Source organism: Cibotium barometz, chromosome 10 (assembly GCF_041138505.1).
Source record: "Cibotium barometz isolate CiBa-2024 chromosome 10, ASM4113850v1, whole genome shotgun sequence".
NCBI classification, from domain to species: domain Eukaryota; kingdom Viridiplantae; phylum Streptophyta; class Polypodiopsida; order Cyatheales; family Cibotiaceae; genus Cibotium; species Cibotium barometz.
In genome coordinates this window covers 25991159-26013007 of record NC_141055.1, presented here as the reverse complement: position 1 = coordinate 26013007, position 21849 = coordinate 25991159, and the positions used below count along the sequence as shown (strand labels likewise).

The 21849-nt window shown below is 42.5% G+C and overlaps 1 protein-coding gene across 2 annotated transcripts; it reads right to left on the bottom strand.

The window, feature by feature from the left end:
• Nucleotides 1–10864: 10864 nt before the first annotated feature.
• CAK1AT (CDK-activating kinase 1AT) lies at nucleotides 10865–13475 on the bottom strand. Of its 2 annotated transcripts, XR_015266780.1 has the most exons (3): nucleotides 12595–13475; nucleotides 11260–12396; nucleotides 10865–11124 (listed from the first exon to the last, which is right to left on the bottom strand). XR_015266780.1 is itself a non-coding variant. In XM_086803866.1 (2 exons), exons 1-2 carry the CDS (start codon nucleotides 13304–13306, stop codon nucleotides 11378–11380), a joined length of 1731 nt encoding a protein of 576 aa, XP_086659992.1. In that variant the 5' UTR covers nucleotides 13307–13475; the 3' UTR covers nucleotides 10865–11377. The 2 variants fall into 2 exon arrangements, 1 of the variants encoding a protein (XP_086659992.1); XM_086803866.1 differs by having other exon boundaries at nucleotides 10865–12396.
• Between the last annotated feature and the right edge of the window lie 8374 nt (nucleotides 13476–21849).

Below are 21849 nucleotides of genomic sequence, written 5' to 3'. Positions count from 1 at the left end.
CCAAGCAAGGGAACGGTATGGGTTTAGGGGTGGACATTAGATCCCTTGCTGATAGGCTAGACGCTAAATGGATCAACAAAGTCCATCCATAATCAAGATGAAGCATGGGATTTTCTTTTATGTATAATACAAATTAGATCATCCCCCCAAGAACTATACAAGATGGAAAAATATCCCATAGATGTTGATCCTTTTGCAACTTTTGAGACCCACAATAAGGGCTCACAGTTGTGGAAAGTCTTTGGGTCTGTTGGTGGACATTAGTTCCCTTGCTGATAGGTTAGGGGCTAAATAGATCAACAAAGGCCATCCATAATCAAGATGAAGCATGGGATTTTCTTTTATGTATAATACAAATTAGATCATCCCCCCAAGAACTATACATAACTAGGACTCGATATGATTCTCTCCTTGTAACTCAAAGGTTTAAATCTTAAATTAACTTTTCTCTTTCGAAAAACAAGAGTACAAGTTTAGGGAGACCTTTGTGATTTTATTAAGTGTCAATGGAAGCTTGAGGAGTTCACCTAAAAATATGTAAGTATAGCACGTGACTTCAAATGAAGGGGTTTTTTTATCCAAATTTTTAAAATAAATTTACAAAAATACATTTATAGAAGGGTTTTTTAAATCAATTTTGATATTAAAAAATACTTGTATGTCCATAAAGAAAAAGGGGTCATTTTATTCATGAAAAATTTACAGGTAAGGGGTTTTTTTAATACCCCTTGAACGTACATGATACGTAGGGTTTTTGAGTAGTACACCCCCCAAGAATGGAAGTCATGGAGAAAAAGTCAATTGGAATTTAGACTAAAAACCATTGACAAGCATTTAATTATGGCTTAAATCAACAACTAGGAGGAGGGAAAAGAACGTGCCATTCAAAATAGAGATGTTGATTGGTGCAAAGAGTGGAGGTAGAGGGAAGCTAAGCTTACAAACATTCCTAAACCAAGAAAGAAGAGTATGCATGATTATCTAGTTAATAGACGATAAAAAATGGAGACCTCGTATGCCACTTTTATATGGAGTAAACTTTACAGTGGCCCATGGCAAACATCCCTTACTCCCAAGCTTAAAAGCTCTAGGTGGCTTCTTAGGTGGCTTCTTAGGTGTGGAGCCACAAGATGAAACACCTCTAGTTTGTCTTTCCCTCTCGACAATATAAGAATGGAAACAATTATGCATCTTTTTTTGTCTTGTGAGTCATGGATTGTGAGTTTGGTTTGCCTCTGCTTTTGCCTCTGCTTCAACAAGAAGTGGGGATGAAAACTAGCTATTCTTAGGGAAGTGGATAATGAGGTCTAATTGATAATTAGCAATATTTCTTATTATACTCATTGGATATGTAGAAATTCTATAAAATTGTTTATTAGCACTATTGTCTATTGTGCTCATTGGATATATAGAAATTCTATGGTCTTTAAAAAAGATTAGTACAATTGTTGAATTTAGAGTGTGTGGGCATAATGTTTTACACCCAAACCATGGTCTTTAAAAAATACTAGTAGATGGAAAGGTGCCATACCCTCCAATAGTTGTTGAATTTAGAGTGTGTGGCCATAATGTTTTACACCCATACCATGGTCTTTAAAAAAGACTAGTAGATGGAAAGGTGCTAGACCTTCCAATAGTTGTTGAATTTAGAGTGCGTGGGCATAATGTTTGACACCCGTACCATGACTAAAATGGCTCATGCTAGCACATATTTGATCTTTTGGACTAAGGTGGTCCACGGATGACTAGGAGTACAAAATTATCCAACTTGCTCGTCTGTCAACACATGAGATCCTCAAGGAAAAAGACTCCAATTTTAATTAAGTCAAATATCAAGCTCAACATATTTATAGTGAGAATGAATGTGCATTTATTAGGGTTAAAAATGACTTATATACAAATGATCAGCTTTCACACTAGGCTGGAAAAAACCTAAAAGAGGTCCATGGTTACTAGTTCTAGTCTTTTAAAAAGTATGTATATGAGGTTTGTGACTTCTGATGTGAGTTGATGCACCCACATTGGGAAGTTGCTTATATAGCCTCAAGGCAAGATCCAATGACATATGCTTTGGCAAGGCTAAGTTAAGCTCTTAACAAGATATTACCTTGGCCTTGCCTAAGAATGTGTCGTTGGGTCTTGCCTTCAAGTTGCAAATGTAACTTCCCAATGTGGGTGCTCTAACTCGTCATCACGCCCCGCTGCATCGTCACATCGGAATTCTCCTTGCTAAAGGGGTGAAGGGAAAGATCTCAATGCCTGGATGGAAGCAAGAAGATATTCCTCTCTGTGTGGCGGTTCTCTCTCACAAAGGACGGGGGAAGAACAAGAAGCTATTGCAAGAAGAAAACCTACAGTCAAACCTATTTAGCATGCATCCATCAAGCAAGAAAGATTTAATAGCATGGAAGCAAGCAAGAAGAGGGAATAAGAAGAGCTCATAAGAAAACTATTGTAAGGGAATGATTGGGTATTTCTTGTTGTCAAAAATGAGTTATACACAATTGACTAGTTTTCACACTAGGCCAACCAAACTTAAAAATGGTTCGGTCTCTATTACTAGTCTTAACCAATTATGTACACCAGAATTTCTCTATTTGACAAGCTACTTTAAGGGAATGATTATGTGTTGCTTATTGTCAAAAATGAGTTATGTACAAATGACTAGTTTTTACACTAGGCCGACCAAACTTAAAAAAAGGTCCAGACTCTATTACTAGTCTTAACCAAGCATGTACACCAGACTTTCCCTATTCGACAAGCTACTTTATATATTCCACTGCCATCTTACAAAAGTTAAGTGCCCGTAATATTACAAATCACCTTAAAGTAGGTTGGGTGGGGTCAAAACCATGTTGAGTAACCAATGGAGTAGTTAACATATCCCCCATCCTAACAGTGATTGTGTCCTCGCATCACCCCAGTCAGTCAGTGAAGCTACTACCAAGAAGTGGATAGTCCAGGATATGCCATGAAGGTGGTGGCTAGGGTTAAGTAATATAGTTTAGGATTGATCCACAGCCAAATGTATGGCAAAGTCGTAGGATGCTTTAGGTAGCCCTGCATGTAGGAAGCTTGTCGAGGTAACATGTAAAGTGATAGACAATGTAGAGGTTCTTAATGCCAGGCCCCCATTTCGTTGTGGCAATGGCGTGGATCCTTCATTATATGAGTTAGTTGGTAGAAGAGGTCCGACTGGTGGAATGAGTGTCTGGACCCCATGGAATTATTAGCATAGGTATATGGCGTTCTAGGATGTCTTAACGTGATAGGGTATTACACCTGGTTCACATAATGTAATGCTTAGAAATCGTTCTTCTTTGTCCAAGAATGTGTCGCCCAATGTGAGATTGTGTTAGAGTTGAAGCAGAGGTTACATTCATGGAATCTTGTTTTGTAAGGTCAAGGGTTCTAGGCAATGGGGCTAGGTTTTCACCCTCCATCATGGTCCCTCCATACAGAAATATACTTGGAGGGTTGGCATTGACAAGGTTACTTCATGGAATCTTGTTAAAGGTACTTATAAGGTCAAGGGTTCTAGGCAATGGGGCTAGGTTTGCACCCTTCGTCATAGTCCCTCCATACATAGATGTACTTGGAGGGTTGGCATTGACAAGGTTAGTTGCACCTATGTGCATGTGTTTGTGTGTGCTTTTGAGATGGGAGAAGTGAAAAATTTGTGATGCCCATAGTGAAATATATAGGTGACGTGTATGGGCAATGGGCAGAAGGTGTGCCCATGTGTGCACACTTCTCTAAAGAAAGACTTCTCCAACTTAACTGCTTTCTTCAACTCTCATTGTTAAGAAAGACTTCTCTAAAAAAAACTTCTTTAACTAAATTGCTTTCTTCAACTCTCTTTATTACTTTCTTTGGCATCATTTACTTAACCTCCCTTTTCTTGGGGATTCAAGATAATATATTCTATTGTTTGGGGCATTGTTGTGGACTTGTGTGTATGACTTTACCCATAGCTGCAAATGGAGCTAGGCAGGCTCAGTGGCTTGATGGATTTGGTGTTATCAAGCACTTGGGATAGAGGCAGTGTGGATCGATTGGGTGGTGTGGTCGAGGCCACATAAGGTTCCTACTGATTTGAGGAAGGTCCTCGTACTATGGGCCAGGTTTATGCTCACCTAGTCCCTCCATCTAGAAATGTACCTAGATAGAGGTCGATGATGAGGCTCAACATAGGTTCATGAAAGAACAGTGCCTATGTATCTATTACATACAAAGCCCATGGGTATATTGTAGGTAATATGAGCATTGGTGGGCACATAGAAGTTTCTTCCGGTGAAAACTCCAACATTCTTTTTTCTTTAACAAATTTTTGTCTACTTTCTTTAACTCTTACACATGGATTGAGATAGGGAATTGGTTGTTAGTGTGTAGTAACTCAAAGCTGGCCGCTGCTGATAAGGCGGGTATGACCTAGTCCCCCCATCCAGAAATGTATCTGCATGGCAGTCTATGATGAGGCTCAACACAAGTTTGTGAAAGAATTGTGAAAGAATAATACCCATGTGTCTATTACATGTAGAGCTTGTGAATATATTGCAGGTGGTGTGCATGGGCATTCAACAAAAGGTGGGCTCGTGTAGAAGTTTCTTCCGGTGAAAACTCCAACACGTTGCGTTCTTCAACACTTTTCTATATGCTTTCTTTAACTCTTACACATGGATTGAGATAGGGAATTGGTCGATGATGTGTACGAGGTTGGCTAATAAGGCAGGTGTGAATGAGGTTGGGTTGTCTAGGAGAATGGAAGAATTTAGAACGCCCAATCTAGGAAGTACATTGGTGAAATGTGGACCATGTGGCGGGCTTGTTGGACATGGCCGAATGGATCCGGGTACTTTTTGAACCTCTTTTTGAAGTGTTAGTGGCTCTTTGCCCTAGTGCTTGTATGGCGATGTCGGTGGCGGAAAGAAGTGAAGCATTACTGAGCTTTCGTAGCTTGGGGATAAAATTTTAGAGAGTTAGAGCACCCTGGGTGGATCAAAAATCAAAACGAACTCGGGATTAATTTTGGCATCTACATGTGGGGGTTCTCTTTGTAGAATCATTGTGCTTCTAGCAATTTTGTCGGGATCCAATAAAGTGTCAAATTCTGAGGTGATACTGGGTACTGGGGCCGTTACGTGGATCCTTTTGACTTCCATGGTTTTGCAGAAGGTGAGGTTTTTGGGGCTTAGATGGAGGGGTTCCCATCGTAGAAACCTTGGGCTTCTAGCACCTTGATGGGGACTCAACGGGATTGGGGATTTGGGCTGAACACTATTGCATGGGGATCCCACTTGGCAGATGTCCGCTCATAGTTGGGCTTTGAGCCAAATGGTAGCTGTCAAGTCCTTGCATGGGCATTATACTTCTCTTAGCTAGCCAATTGACTCTTGGGTACCCATTCTTTCTTGGTAACCTCTCCTAGAGCTTGCTGAGGTTAACATTTGGGGGTGGTCTTTGTCTTCACCGAACAAGGTTTAGGATCTCCATAATGGTTTGACCAAAACGTGAATCCAATCCTTAGACTTGGCAGGCTCAAGAGAGGCTCATATTCTTGGTCCTCATCTTTAACATCCAACAACATCTTGTTACAAGCTGTAAAGATATCAACAACTGGCGTGGTGTGAGCTTCTATGTTGCATGCTTTACAAATATCAATTGAAGCGGTCCAAGCAGTTGAGTCAAACTCATTGGTGATAATGCCTCTCGACCCATGGGATAAGTTTTCCATGTTTTCAAGTTTACTCTCAAGGACTAGTTACCCTTGTGTATGTAAATGTGATTGGTTTCCCAATCATGAATCAGCCTTACGTCTCTCATGTAAGGCCTTTCGAAGATCATGGTGTATGGTCCCCTCTTCTCTGAAAATCCTCACCATGAATGTGTAGTGGATCCAAGCTTAGCCTGAAGGTCTTAATTTTTGCATCTTACAGGATGCCTAGTAAGAGTTTGGTTGTGTTCTCATTGGCAAGCTTGACCACCATGAGTCTTGTGCCTCTGAGTGGTGGGCTTGGCCTCCCAGGAATCCCGGTGTGATTATGTTGACACCAACACCACCATCCAAGATTACGGAGACCATCATTTCTTTATAAAGGATAGGTAACAAGATGTTCATTTCATCGCTTTCAAAGTAGTGTTCCAGCTTGTTCTTGGGCACTTTTGGTGTCCTTTGTCTTAAGTATGGAAGGAGGGCACTCATTATGGCACGACTCATCCTCCTCCTCTTCAAGTTTAGGTCAAGTATGTGGGCTCTTAAATTCCCATTCATCCAATCAATTAAGTCCTTCCAAAGTATGTGGGCTCTTAAATTCCCATTCATCCAATCAATTAAGTCCTTCCAAAGTTGAAAATTTCCTTGTAAAAGAGAACTTATCTCGAGACTCAGACTTCTGAGGATAAGAAGGTTGTGAGGCATTTATGTCTTTCATGGATACTCATGCTCACTTACCTCATACTCACTTGGAGGTGGGCTTGGACTTGCCAATTGTGTAAGGGATATGCACTAATCCCTTCCTAGGAGGTGCTAGCTCTAATGGGGTCAAAATGAAGCCATCACCTATCACATCTGAGAAAATATTGTGGTGACTATGATGACCCATGGAAGGCCGACTTTCACCTCCCATCGAGTCCTCCTTCACTGCATCTAACGATACAAAATCTGATCAGATTGGTTCCAGAGGAAAAGGCTCTAGAACTGGCTCTTTTTGTGGGCTCTTAAGAATGGTTACAATTTTGATCAAAACCTTTGGCAGAGGCATTGAGGTTTCCTTATTGGTTCTATGATTGGCTCTAGGAAGGGGTCTAGAATTAGCTCAAACAGAAGGTCCAAGTTTCAAAATGGTTTCAAACATGCTGACATCTCTAGGCTAACATCTCTAGGTTCACGCATCTCCAGGCTTATATATGAAGGCTTGTGTGTCCAGTTCATATATGCAAGTTCACGTCTCTAGACTCACGTCTACAGGCTCACGTCAATTCTGTATGAACTCGTCTCACATACTTTCCTTGTATGAAATGAACCTACCTAGGGACATGACAAACTAAGAACTAGGCTGGGTTGGTGTGCAATTACTAAGGAATAAGTATACTTAATTCTCAATTAATTACAAAGTACAAGAATTTAGAATTTATAGCTCTGGTTCAAATTGTATAACAAGAAAATCCTCCAAGGACATAGGTGGATGTGTCCGTGTACGAGTCCTTATGGTAGTAATAATTGGTCTGTACTATATTGGCTATACCTACCTCCAAAATCACGTCTCCAAGCTCATGTCTATCGGTTCACGTATCCAAGTTTACGGGTCACATGTCTAGACTCACATATGTAGGCTCACATGTACAAACTCATGTCTTTTTGCACGGGGCTAGGAGGCTCACATGTCCCCTACCCAAGAGCTCATTTGACCTTGTTTTTTATGATTTTTGTGATTTTTTGGACTTGGTGAAGTGTGATTAATGATCCTTATCCTAGTAAATGGTTGTGATACAACTAATTAAGTGTTTTATAATTATTTTTTAATGATTTAACATGCTTTTAATCTACCAATTCCAACAATGCATGGAAAAAATATGACATGCATGAACAAAAATTGACAATCCCGCTCTAAACCTCATGTTTTTAGAGTGGATTCCACTCCTAATCACAATTGCTAATCTAATTCTTGGATTAATTGCTAAGCTAATCCTTGGATCAAAGCAATGAAATCTAAGCCTCTTAGGGTCCAATTTTATGCAAATTACAAAGACCCAAAGTTTTGCCCTACCGATAAATGGAAATAGAATGCCCTAAATGTAAAATAAACTTCAAATCAAAATCACACACAATCAAACACATCCAATGCTCCAAAACCATATATTTTTGGAGTATAACCTCCTAATCAACACCGAACAATATTGAATGATCCCAATACTTGAAATGAATAGAGAAATGGAGCTAACCCTAATCTAATCCCCGACATCATTGACGCGAAATATATTCAAGTCAAGAGCTTACCTTAGTCTTGCCAAAGTATATATCATTGGATCTTTGCCTTCGAGCCATAAATGCAACTTTCCAATGTGGATGCTCTAACTCATCCATCGCGTTCTCACTCCATTATTACATTAGAATTGCCAAAAGAGTAAAGAGAGAGCTCTCAATGCTTAGATGGAGACAAGAAGAGATCCACATTCGCAAACGATTCTCTCTCACAAGCGGCAGAAAAAGAAGAAACTATTACGAGAAGAAAACTTACAATTGAACTCTCGCTCTCTCTGGCTCTTTTTTCTTTTTCCTCACTAAAACAAAACAAAAAACATTTTGTTTAAACTAATTCTACTCTTGCATGCATCCATCAAGCAAGCAATAATCAATAGTATACAAGCAAGCAAGAAGAGAGCTCACAAGAAAACTATTATAAGGAAATAATTGTGTATTGCTTATCGTCAAAAATGACTTGTATACAAATCACTAGTTTTCACACTAAGCCAACCAAACTTAAAAATGATCCAGCCTCTATTACTAGTCTTAGATCAAGTCCTTAAACTTACATTAAGCACATGGTAAGGCTACTTTATATGTTCGAGCACCATTTTACAAAAGTCAAGTATTAGTTTACACAATAAAATATCAACACGCTTTACGATATGTCAGGTGACAGAAACCATTTTGACCAACGGAACGGTTAACATTGATAAATGTGGAGAGTTGGACCAACAACTTTAAGGTGAATGAAGTTATTTTGCAAGAAGTTTATTCTCAACACGTCCACATGCACAAGTATCCAAATCAAAGCCACATCAAACATTCAAAGAATCAATGTATATTAGGAAGACTTGTCATTGTATTTATATCATATCTAGCATTTAGGAATAATCTCAAGCCCGTACTTTGGTTTTATAGTTTTATGCCCGTCAATGACAACATTAACATATTTCAATTCAAAAACAATGGGGGAGAGAGAGAGAGGTTGATTTACTTCAAATTAGTGCTTCGGAATCACAAGGACAAAATCAAGATAAGCTCCTTAAAAAAACAACACATCCTTCTACTCCAAAAACCACTACAATTTTGTTATTCTAAACGTGTATATCCTTTCCTAAATCTATGGTTCGTGTACCATAGATTAGGAATTGGGAGTAATCCTCTAAATGCATAACATTGTAGTAAGAGCTCAGGCCCTTACTTTGGTTTTATAGTTTTATGCCCGTTAATGACAACATTAACATATTTCGATTCAAAAAAAAATGGGGAGAGAGAGAGAGAGAGAGAGAGAGAGAGAGAGAGAGAGAGGTTGATTTGCTTCAAATTAGTGCTTCAAAATCACAAGGACAAAATCAAGATAAGCTCCTTGTCATTGTATTTCTATCATATTTAGCAATTGGGAATAATCCTCTAAATGATAACATAAGAGCTCATGCCCTTACTTTGGTTTTATAGTTTTATGCCCGTCAATGACAACATTAACATATTTCGATTCAAAAAAAAAAAAGGGAGAGAGAGAGAGAGAGAGGTTGATTTGCTCCAAATTAGTGCTTCGGAATCACAAGGACAAAATCAAGATAAGCTCTTTAAAAAAACAACACATCCTTCTACTCCGAAAACCACTACAATTTTGTTATTCTAAACATGTGTATATATCCTTTCCTGAATCTATGGTTCGTGTACCAATTTGGAAAGGATACAAATGTATCGATTTTCAACAAAGAAGTCACATCTACCCTTGCCCTTCCCTAAATTGATGCATGTGTACCCACTTCAAGGAAGGGCACAAATGTAATGACTCGGGGAAGGGTACACACATAGCAATTCAAAGAAGGGTACATATAACCCAATTCAAGGAAGGACTCACATGTACGGACTCAAGGAAAGGTACACATGTACTAATTCAGCAAATAATTCACATGTACGACTCAAGGAAGGGTACACACACACACCGATTCAAGGATGGGCACATATAAACCAATTCAAGCACATGTACTGATTCGCGGAAGGCTACACATGTATTGATTCAGAGAATGATTCACAACTACACTTCCCTAATTGGTACATGTAAACCCTTACTTGAATCAGTACGTATACCCATTTCACAAAAGTACACATGTACTTCAAGGCATGGGTTCTTGAAGTACATGGGTTCATATGTTCCGATTCAAAGAAGGGTTAACATATACCCTTTCTTGAACCAGTGCATGTGTACCCTTTTGTGAATCGATGCACCCTTTAGTGAATCGATGCATGCATGCCCTTCCTTGAAAGTGGGTTTACATGTCCCAATCATTCTCATTCTCATTTACGGTATACTTGAGGGTAAATGAGAAGGAAAGTGATACTATTTTTTTGAGAAATGTGGTTAGATCAAATCAACTAAGAGTGCGCTCAGAAAAAATAGCTCGGCACTTCTTACTCAGTAAATTTATGTGTTTGAGACGGGGGTACCTATTTATAGGACCCCGAGGGGCTGGTCAGCCTATTTGCAAGGGCAGCTTCCCCTGACGTGCAATACCTGACCCCGACAGGTGCCCATGCTGTTGCATTCTCACCCAGCTTACCCAGGCACTCCCTGCTGGCCATCCTGGCCACCCATGTGGCTGCTCAGCTAGTCAATCTAGTGGAGGTGAGTCAAAAAACCTTTTGCTCTTTAAGAGAAAAATTACATGCCAATTAGCTAAATGCATCGGTTCTGGAACTTAAATAACATGGCAAAGAAGCTCATAAACAGAGCACACAACCAAACTCACAAAGTACCAAAAACTCATAATAGTTTTGATGCTTCACCATTAAATGGTGGCACAGAAAGCCAAAATGATTAAGCTAGTGAACACTTAAGAGACTTGAAGTAACAGATCAAGAAAAGCAAAATTTAAGTTCATGTCAGCATTCAGGTATAAACCAACCATGTAGTTGGGGCCTTCTTATTCAAGAAATAGATACAGCCATAGTCAAACAAAACTAAGTCACTAAATCACCTCAACACATATATTTATGTTGATAACATCCCCAGTCATGGACATAATCCTCCTCTAGAAAGCGTGCACCTCAACTTTGGTGCATTGCAAACAGTCCTATATTAAAGCATGCACTCAAAACTTTCTTACCAAATCCTCTCCAGCTATTGTTGTGCATCCCCCCAACTTTGGCACCTGGAAAGTGGTTTACATAAAAACATACTTTCCAGAATGAATACATGTATAGAAAGACATGAAAGGGGGGCCAAACAGACTCACAATGGGCAAAGTTTGAAGACATTAGCTTTACTTTGTTATTTATTTCCATACCTGGTCATCGCAATTAGAAGCATTAATAGCACATCAAGAATGCCTTGTCCCACCAATGCAAATGAAAGACCCTGGCTTATTGATCTGATAACGATATCCATGCCACAGCCTTCCCACTTTAAAGACTATGCATAAAGTCATCATCGCTCAGACTAGGAGAAGGAACTCGAAGCTCATTGGCAGGTACTGCAAGGGGTTCCACATGGAAAAACGCATGTTCCAAGGCATCAACAGCACTCAGACGGGAAGCAGGATCGTAACTAATAAGTCTTCTTAATAATTCATGTGCTTCTTCCGAGCCTTCTTTTATATGCTGATGCAGAGAAAAGCAATTCCCATCATCAGCAAAAGAGATTTTCCCATAATCAGGTAGTTTAGAAACACCAGGCCAACGCTCCTCATTTGGATTGCCTAGCACTTTTACAATCCTGCTGAGTTGGTCAATATCAGAACAGCCAGGAAAAACAGGCTGCCCTAGCAGCAACTCACCAAACATGCAACCAACAGCCCACATATCCACACCGGTACCATAGCTTGTGGCACCATAAAGAAGCTCTGGAGCCCTGTACCATCTTGTCCCAACACAACCTGTATATTCAGAGCCCACTTCTTCCTTGTAAAACCCAACCTCACTGCCAAAAAGTTCCATACTCCTTTCAGACACTCTTTCATCAACATCATGCAGCCTTTGATCGTGATCACCTCGTGAATCCCACTCGGACCTGGTAATAAAGTTACCTGTCCAGCTCTGATCTGCATCCGATTCTACCCAAGTTTCACAAGCTGGCTGCCCAAAATCATCCTCTTCTGCCAATTCAAAAGAATGTCTGCCCTCAAGCACGTCTGTGCCAGCATAATATTGTTGAGACATGGCAATCTCATTATCGGTGGCATTGTGTATGCAAGTTACTTTATCCATCACAATCAAATCATTGGATGTGAGCTCGCATGCCAGATCTTCTGCCATCTCAAGGTTTCCTTGCCCTTTTATTGGCATGTTTCTCTCCATGGTTGTCATTCTCAAATCCTCATCTGTGATGCTTTTGTATTTGAGAGAGACAAAATTCAGCATTGGTGACTTGGGATTCTTCTTGGCATCCTCATTGGTGCGGTTTACTGCCAGCAAGTTTCCCTGACCTGGAGCCACACGCGGTAAAACATGCTCTTTGTGAAAGACTCGCTTGCATACAGGTGGCATGCACATGCACAATAATAATCCACATTAGATCAAAACTCTGCTGATAAGAGGGCCCCTAGCAGTTTAAAGAATGTACCCACGTTAACAATGAATGAGACATGAGGAAAAAAAGCAGCCAAGGAAAACCCTCATCTCACCCTGCATCTCTGGATTGCCTTCGATAAGTGGTGGTGATGGGAGTAGTTGATCATCCTCGTTGTCCATGCCTGCACCCACGGTTCCTGTGTGGAACGTGGCTACTACGGATGCAATCGTCCTTCCGTCGTCTCGCTCTTCCAGTGGCAAAGGCTGGCTGATTCCCTCTTCATTGGTGACCAAGGATGGATACGCTTCCCCCTCACTCACGGGAGGCTCCAGAATGCGGGCTTGGCCGAAATCAGCCAGCTTCAGGATCCCCGACGCCGAGATGAGCATGTTGGAGGGCTTCAGATCACGGTGCAGCACACCTGCGGCATGGCAGGCGGACACTCCCTGCAGCAGCTGCACCAACCACCCTTTGGCCTCCGCCTCTGCGGCCGCCATGGCTACCTGACCGTGCTGCCGCCCGCGCCGGCGGATCACTGCCGCCAAGTCGGAGGGGAGGTACTCGAGCACCAGAACGGCGGCGTCATCGGCAAGCCAGAGGTAATCGAGGAGCTGGACGACGTGAGGGTGGTCTCGGAGGCGGAGGAGGGCGTGGATCTCCCGGCAGGCGCTCTGATAATCGTGAACCTCCTTGAGCGCCACCACCACGTCGTCCGCCTTCCGCCGCCCCCGGTAAACATCGGCGTAAGATCCAGACCCTATGTGCCCCAAAATCTGGTACTTGGAAGACACCTCCCTGTTCTCGTGGATGCTCCAGCTCCCCATCGCTGAGCAGGCAGCGCTTGGAGGAGTCGGCCTTTTATTTTATGTGTTGATCATCAACGGTTTCCCACTGGCACCCCAAATTAAAGGACCACCATACCGTCTCACATCAATTTGAGATGGATGGCTTGATGAAACTCAAGCAACGGGGAAATCTCAACCATCTAAGAATGTGTAATCACCCTTGAGAGGGCTCAATATAGAAGTACTTCCATGCTCTGCCCATCACCACTCTCACCGACCCGACCATCAGATTCTATATTGAGAGGGCTCAATATAGAAGTACTTCCATGCTCTGCCCATCACCACTCTCACCGACCCGACCATCAGATCCTTGCCCAAGACTTCTCTCTAAGAACCATCTATCCTGAATGGAGTTGACAAAACGGTACATCATCCTTCTTGGGTTTTATGTTGTGTATGCACCAGGGGAGTGCTAGTGATCAACAGTAGGTTACTAGGGAACTTTTTACTTCAGTTAGTGGAGGTTTTTTTCCCCAGTTTAGCTTAGTTTCACTTATAAAGGTTTATAAGTGGTTTTGGTCCACCTGGCACTATTTATGGCCGGACCATGTGAACACACTATTAGGTCACATCTTTATGTGGCTATTGTACTTCATTTTATCACAATCAATATATGAGCAGTCGTGTTCCTCTCTCTTACTCTCACGCCTCCTATTGAAGTGCCTTCCAAAACCCTAACCCTAAAGCTCATTCCCTACATTTGGTATCAGAGCAGGTTCGCCTAGCTGTTCGTACAGGCCATAGCCATCAGTTCGCCTGCTTTCAGTTCAGCTGTGCAGCCACTCTCAGTGCCCGTACAGGCCATCGCCATCATCTGTCGCCATCAACTGTCTGTACAGGCCATCGCCATCAGCTGTCCGTACAACCAGTTCGCCACCACCAGCTGTCCGTGCAGGTTCGCCACCAGCTGTCCGTACAGGTGCGCCACCAGCTGTCCATACAGGCCATAAGCTGCCCTTACTGGCTCGCCTGCTCTGTCCATACTGGTTCGCCATCAGACTGCCCTGCTCCGTACAGACGCATGCTCTGCTCCGTACAACAGACAGCAGGCGACCAGCACCTGCTGTGTGTACCTGCAGCTCCGTACCCGTACAGTACCTGCAGCTATGTACAGTCGACCAATACTCTGCTCTGGACAGTCTGCTCTGGACAGTCGACCAGTACCTACTACTGTTCCGTACAGCATACAGCCGAGTGTACCTGCAAAATCACATTTTGGTAAGCCTTACATGTTTTGAAATTTGGGCATTTTCTCTGTGAAAGTTTTCTGGCAAATACAGGGAGGTTTTCTTGTAAAGAAATCTCTACAGGCTTTTGCAAGGCTTTGGGTGCATAAATTTTGGGCATTTTTGAGCATTTTGGCACTGTGTGAGCCACTTTTGTTGCTCTACTCAGTCAGTGGTGCATTGTGTTGCACATTCAGAGGATTGAGAGTGCAGGCATATTTGGGTCAACTGTATTCAGTGGAGTACAGTTGCTTTTGGGTTTTTTGATACACAGGTACAGCATTGTGCACTGGCATAATGGCAAATCAACAGCAAAGTGATGTGTTCACGTACTTGTCTAAGGAAGACAAGTTGGATGGCATGAATTACTCCTTGTGGAGTTTTATGCTGAGAAATGTGCTCGTGGCAAAAGGTCTTTGGGATTTTGTTAGTGGTGATGAACCACGTCCAGGTCCATTGGCTCCAGAGACCTCTCCCCAAGGGGGTGCTCGTGGACGAGGACAACAGGCACAGGCACCAGGTCAGCCACTACCTGTTCAAAGAACAAATGCTCATAAGACATGGGATGCCAAAGATGCACAAGCCTTATCACTTATTGCATTGTCAGTACAAAGGTCTATTATACCTCATATTCGTTCAGTTGGCTCTTCACGGAATGCATGGGTTACTTTGGAGCAAATGTATGCTGCTCGTAATGAGGCACGGATCTCATTTTTGAAAAGAGAGCTGGAAAATCAGAAGATGCATGAAGGAGATGATATGTCTAGCCACTTGAACAAGCTGCAAGATTTGAGAGAGCAACTCATCAATGTGGATGAGATTATTCCTGAGACACAGCTTGTATCCACCATCTTAAACTCTTTGCCAAGATCCTACTTGGCTTTTCATACCTCTAAAGTATGAGGAATGATATTGAACCCCTAAAGTATCAGGTGTTACCATATTATAGTAGTGATGTGTGTGAACACACTTAGGACCGCCGGGGCACTTTTTCCCTCACTAGGAGGTTTTTTCCCCCGTGCATTGTATATACGCCCATTATCTTCTAGGGCTAGTAATCTTTCATTTTTGGCACTCATAATACACTACTGTGTTGTGCTCAAGCTTCCTCATCTTCTTGAAGTTGTGTGTGCATTCCTGCAACCCTAATTCCAACAATTGGTATCAGAGCAGGCTTCCTCCTCCCGGGCAGCATCACCGGCACCTGCCGCTTCATCTCCTCCGATTGCAACGAGGTTTCACGAGCGTCTGCAGGTTAGTATATGCCGTGGGTAAGCCCGTAGGGCTTGTTCGTTTCAGAATTTTGATCTGAAGTCATTTCGCCCTCCGTTTTTGCATTCCAAGTACTGCGCAGGCAAAATCGTCCTACTGTGCAGATTTTCTGTCAAGATTAAAATCTGCAGGACAGGTGCCCATTCGTCTGTTTTGGGCTGTGCTACATAGCACAGGTCGATTTTATACAGGTTTACCTCTTACAGACAGCATTTACATCTAGTAGTACAGTCATTGGCCATGGCTGACAACAATGATGTATTCCGCATGTTGGCTGCTGAGGATAAGTTGGATGGCACCAACTATCCATTGTGGGCATATATGATGCGACATGTATTGGTAGCAAAGGGGTTATGGAACATTGTGCAGGGTATTGATGCACGTCCTATTGTGGCTGGGAATGCTGCAAACACATCAGAAACAGGTACTGTTGATGATGGTGCAGGCACAAGTGCTGTAGCAGCTGTTCGAGAACCACCACTTTCAGCAGAGCAGATTCGTTGGGATGGTAGAGATGCGCAGGCTCATGCCTTGATTGCGCTGTCTGTCAAACGTACCATTATCCCACATATTCGCTCCTGCAGGACTTCTAAGGATGCTTGGGATGTACTTGCCACATTGTATCAGGCAAGAAATGAGGCTCGTGTTGCTTATCTCCGAAAACAGTTGGAGAGTGAGCATATGAACGAAGGTGATTCTATGGATAGCTTTTTGACAAAGATCAAGGATTTCAAAGAGCAGCTCATTTCTGCAGATGAAATCCTGTCAGACAGTTCACTTGTGCAGACTGTTTTGAATGGTCTACCAGATTCTTATCAGGGTTTTGCTTCCACTCTTCGCTTGATGATGAAAGGCAATCCCAACGCCTTATCATTTGAGGAGTTAGTTTCTGTTTTGCTGCAAGAAGACCAGTCAAGGCAAAACAGGAATATTATGCGTGTCGCAGATCAAGCTTTCGTTGCTAGTCAGAGAAGCGGGAAAGGTAAAGCTGGCTTTTCTTCTAGTAAGCAGAAATCTGCAAATGCTGCGCAACCAAAGAAGGAAGACAAAGATGAGAAGAAGGGTGACAAACAGAAGACATTTTGCAAGTACTGTAAGGGAAATGATCATGTCATCAAAGCGTGTCCTAAGCTGGCTGCGAAAGAGGCTAAGAAGAAAGAGGCTGGTATGGCTATTGCAGATGCCTCTCCTTCTAACAATGAATCTGCTAATGTTGTGCTAGATACAGAATGGGCATTCAATGCGCAGTGCAGTTATGACCCATCTTTGCATGACACATGTATGTCTGCAGTAGATTCAGATGTATGGTACTTTGACAGTGGTGCCACTAAGCATATCACCTCGCAGCGCAGTTTATTCACTTTCCTTGAGTCTGCTCCCACAGGGAATACTGTCACTTGTGCCAATAACTCCTCTTATCCCGTTAAAGGAGTTGGACAGATTGTGCTGAATGTTGCAAATTGCAACACCTTTACACTTTTTGATGCATTGTATGTGCCAGGGATCAAAAAGAATCTGCTATCAGTCTCCGCATTTGCCAAAACAGGTTTGGTTATAAAATTTGTGGATGACAGATGTACTGTTCATGATCTCTCTTGTGGTGACATCATTGTAGCATCTGGTTCACTATGTCAAGGGCTGTATAAGCTCAATATGGATGGCAAATGTGTAGAGGATTCATCATGTGCTATTATGGATACGCAGGCTATTTCAGATGCAAAACTGTGGCATGCACGTTTTGGTCATCTGAATTTTGCAAGTTTGCTGCGCCTGCAGAAATCTGAAATGGTGTCTTCTTTGCCTAAGCTTGAGGCACCTGTCAAGCATGTTTGTGAGGGCTGCATATTGGGTAAAATGCAGCGTGCTTCCTTTCCCAAAGATGGATCAGTGAGAGCTGAACGCAGATTGCAGCTTGTTCACAGTGATGTTTGTGGTCCCATGCAAACTCCATCATTTGGAAACTACCTTTACTTCGTGACTTTCATTGATGATTTTACCAGGCATGCATGGGTATATCCTTTGAAGGCAAAGTCCGAAGTGTTTTTGTGCTTCAAACAGTTTTTGGTTATGGCTGAAAATGTGTCAGAAAGTAAGATGGGCACCCTCCGTTCAGATCGAGGGGGGGAGTATATGTCTTCAGAATTTAATGCATTTCTGGCTAAGCGTGGGATAAAACACCAATGTACAGTGCCGTATACACCACAGCAAAATGGTGTGGCTGAGAGAAAAAACAGGTCTCTCATGGAAATGGCAAGATGTATGGTTAAGAGTCAAAGTCTACCACATGGTTTTTGGCTTGAGGCTGTCATGTGTGCCACTTATGTACTAAACAGGTGTCCCACCAAAGCATTACAGGTTGTCACTCCATATGAGGCTTGGCATGGCCGCAAGCCATCTGTTGGCCATTTACGTGTTTTTGGTTGCCTGGCATATGCATTAGTGCCTGTGCAACATCGCAGAAAATTGGATGACAAAGCTGTCAAATGTATTTTTGTTGGATATAGTGCTGAGAGCAAAGGCTATCGTTTGTATCATCCACAGACAAAGCGCATTTTGGTTAGCCGTGATGTTGTATTTGTGGAAGATGCAGTTCAGCCCTTGGTTTCATGTACTAAGGAGACAGATATCAGCTCACGTGATGTCTATGATACATTGTTGCCTCTTTTCAGTGGTGCACAGTCAAGTGCAATACCTCATGAGGCAGTTTTTCAGCCTATGCAGGTTTTAAATGATGGCACAGATCAGCCTATATCTGATGCAGATGTGCATGATGCACTTGAGGATGAGAGACAAGAGATTGAGGGCTCTAGGAATATGCCTAGATGGCTGGTGCAGACTTTGCGTGACAGCAAGTTGGATGCCCCTTTGTCTAGTCGCACTCGTTCTGGCTCTCATGGTGCCTCTTATGCGTCAGATTGTTATGCATTGGCTGTTTCTAGTATGTGCGATGAAAGTGAGCCTGTTTCATTTGATGAGGCACAAAGTTCAAAAAATTGGATGGCTGCTATGCAAGCAGAATACGATGCTATTATGAAGAATGGTACATGGTCTTTATGTGACTTGCCCCCTGGCAAGAAGGCCATTGGCACTAAGTGGGTATACAAATTGAAGCGTAAGCCTGATGGCACAGTGGATCGCCATAAGGCTAGGCTTGTTGCAAAAGGTTATGCTCAAGAGAAGGGCATTGATTTTGATGAGACTTTTGCTCCCACATGTCGTATGACCACTGTTCGTAGCATCTGTGCATTAGCAGCTCATAATGGTTGGAATGTACATCAGCTGGACATAAAGACTGCGTTCTTAAATGGAGATTTGCATGAGGAGGTGTATGTATCGCAGCCTCGTGGTTTTGTTCAAAGAGGGCAGGAAAACAAAGTGTGCAGGTTAAAAAAGGCTTTATATGGTTTAAAGCAAGCTCCACGAGCTTGGTATGAAAAAATACATGCATATTTGACTGCACATGGGTTTCAGAATAGTCCAACAGAAAGCACTTTGTATGTTAAACGTGTGGATGGTGTACATCTAATCATTGCTCTCTATGTCGATGACATGCTGCTCACAGGACCAAATAAGAGTCATATTGCTGATTTTAAGGCTGATTTGAATGCCTCTTTTGAGATGTCAGATTTGGGGCATTTGCATCATTATTTGGGGATACAATTTAAGCAGTGTGATGGAGGTATTGCTTTGTGTCAGACAAAGTATATTGAAACATTGTTGCGGAGATTTGGCCTTGAAGACTGCAAGCCTATTGCTACTCCAATGGAGACAGGTTTGAAGTTGAGTCTTCATGATGCTGGAGATCACTTTGATGTCACACTCTATCAGACAGCTGTTGGTTGCCTCATTTATGTATGCATTACGAGGCCAGACATTCAGTTTGCAGTCTCACAGGTGAGCAGATTTATGCATAGCCCAGGCATTAAGCATTGGCAGGCAGTGAAGCGTATCTTTCGCTATTTGAGTGGTACTCGGCATCTTGGGTTGTTTTATCCCAAGGGGGGATCATTGCCGCCAGATTTACATGTTTTTTCAGATTCTGACTGGGCTGGTTGTTATGACACACGCGTGTCCACGAGTGGTTTTTGCTTCATGCTTGGAAGCTCATGCATATCATGGTTGAGCAAGAAGCAGCCTACTGTGGCCACTTCTAGTTGTGAAGCTGAGTACAGGGCAGCTTTCACAGCTACGGTTGAGTGTGTGTGGCTCAGACGCCTTATGGCTGATTTGGGTGTTGGGCAGCCATCTGCCACCACCATCTTCACTGACAGTCAGAGCGCATTGGCAGTTGCGCGGAACCCAGTGTTCCATGCTCGTACGAAGCACATTGAGGTGCACTACCATTATGTCAGGGAGAGACTCTCTGCAGGAGAGATCAGTTTGGCTTATGTGCCAACACAGGATAACCTTGCAGACCTTTTCACAAAGGCTCTGCCTCGTGAGAAGTTCGAAGCTTTTCGCAAAGCTTTGGGCTTACTCCCTTTTGTGGATTCGTCCACATAGCTAGACACTTCCCTATACATGAGTGCTAGCTCTTGTTCACCGCATCACTCCAGGGGGGATTTGTTACCATATTATAGTAGTGATGTGTGTGAACACACTTAGGACCGCCGGGGCACTTTTTCCCTCACTAGGAGGTTTTTTCCCCCGTGCATTGTATATACGCCCATTATCTTCTAGGGCTAGTAATCTTTCATTTTTGGCACTCATAATACACTACTGTGTTGTGCTCAAGCTTCCTCATCTTCTTGAAGTTGTGTGTGCATTCCTGCAACCCTAATTCCAACATCAGGAATGAGGAATGATATTGAACCCCTCATCCTACTTGGCTTTTCATACCTCTAAAGTATGAGGAATGATATTGAACCCCTAAAGTATCAGGAACTTGTTGCTCTCTTGTTACAGGAAGAGCAAATCAGGAAGAACATGAACATGAACACAAGTGCTGAACAAGCATTTGTGAGACAGGTCAAAAAGGGAAAGGCAAAGTTCAGCCAAAGAGTTCAAATCAGAATTCAGGTGATGGTGGTTCATCTCAGGATACCAAGAAAGGTGATGGACAACCCAAGAAGAAGGGCAAATGCCATTACTGTAAGAAGCTAGGTCACTACATCACAGAGTGTAGGAAGAGGATTGCCAAAGAGAAGGAGAAGGAATCTGGGATGTCTGTAAACGATGCCTCTCGGAGATTGCTTCCTTTGTTGAAGACAGGGATTACTGTTTCTACACATGCAGTTATGATGCCTCTTGGTCTTCACAGGCACTCAGTGTGACTGAGCATGCATGTACTTGGTATTTTGATAGTGGTGCTTCAAAGCATATCACATCTCGCAGGGATTTGTTTTGTAATGTATGCCCTGCCCCTGTTGGCAAAACTGTTCAGTGTGCCAATAATGCTTCATATCCAGTTTGTGGCATTGGGAAGATTTAGCTCACAGCCATTGATGGCTCTATTCTTCGCCTTACAGATGCCTTATATGTACCAAGGATAAAGAAGAATCTGTTGTCCATTTCTTCTTTAGCACAGTGTGGTATGCAAGTCAACTTTGATGATGACAAATGCATAGTCAGAGACAAAGCTAATGCCTTGACCTTGATGCTTACTGGTACATTATGTCATGGACTCTATCAGTTGGATGCATTTCAGCCAGTGGATCAGTCTGCTTATAATGCATTCACTCTTACTCCAGCTATGGTTGATGCGGAGTTATGGCATGCTCGCATGGGGCCTGTAAATTTTGGTAGTCTTATGCTTATGCAGTGACATAACATGTTGACAAACCTACCTCTTATGGAGAAGCCTCCATATCACATATGTGAAGGATGTATTTTGGGAAAAATGCATCGGTTTTCCTTTCCACATGATCAGGCTCTACGAGCAACTGCAAAGTTGCAGCTTATACACAGTGATCTTTGTGGTCCCATGCAAATGAAGTCATTAGGAGGTTGCTTCTATTTTACTACATTTATTGATGACCTCTCGTATATGCTGGGTCTATCCGTTGACACAGAAATCACAGTATA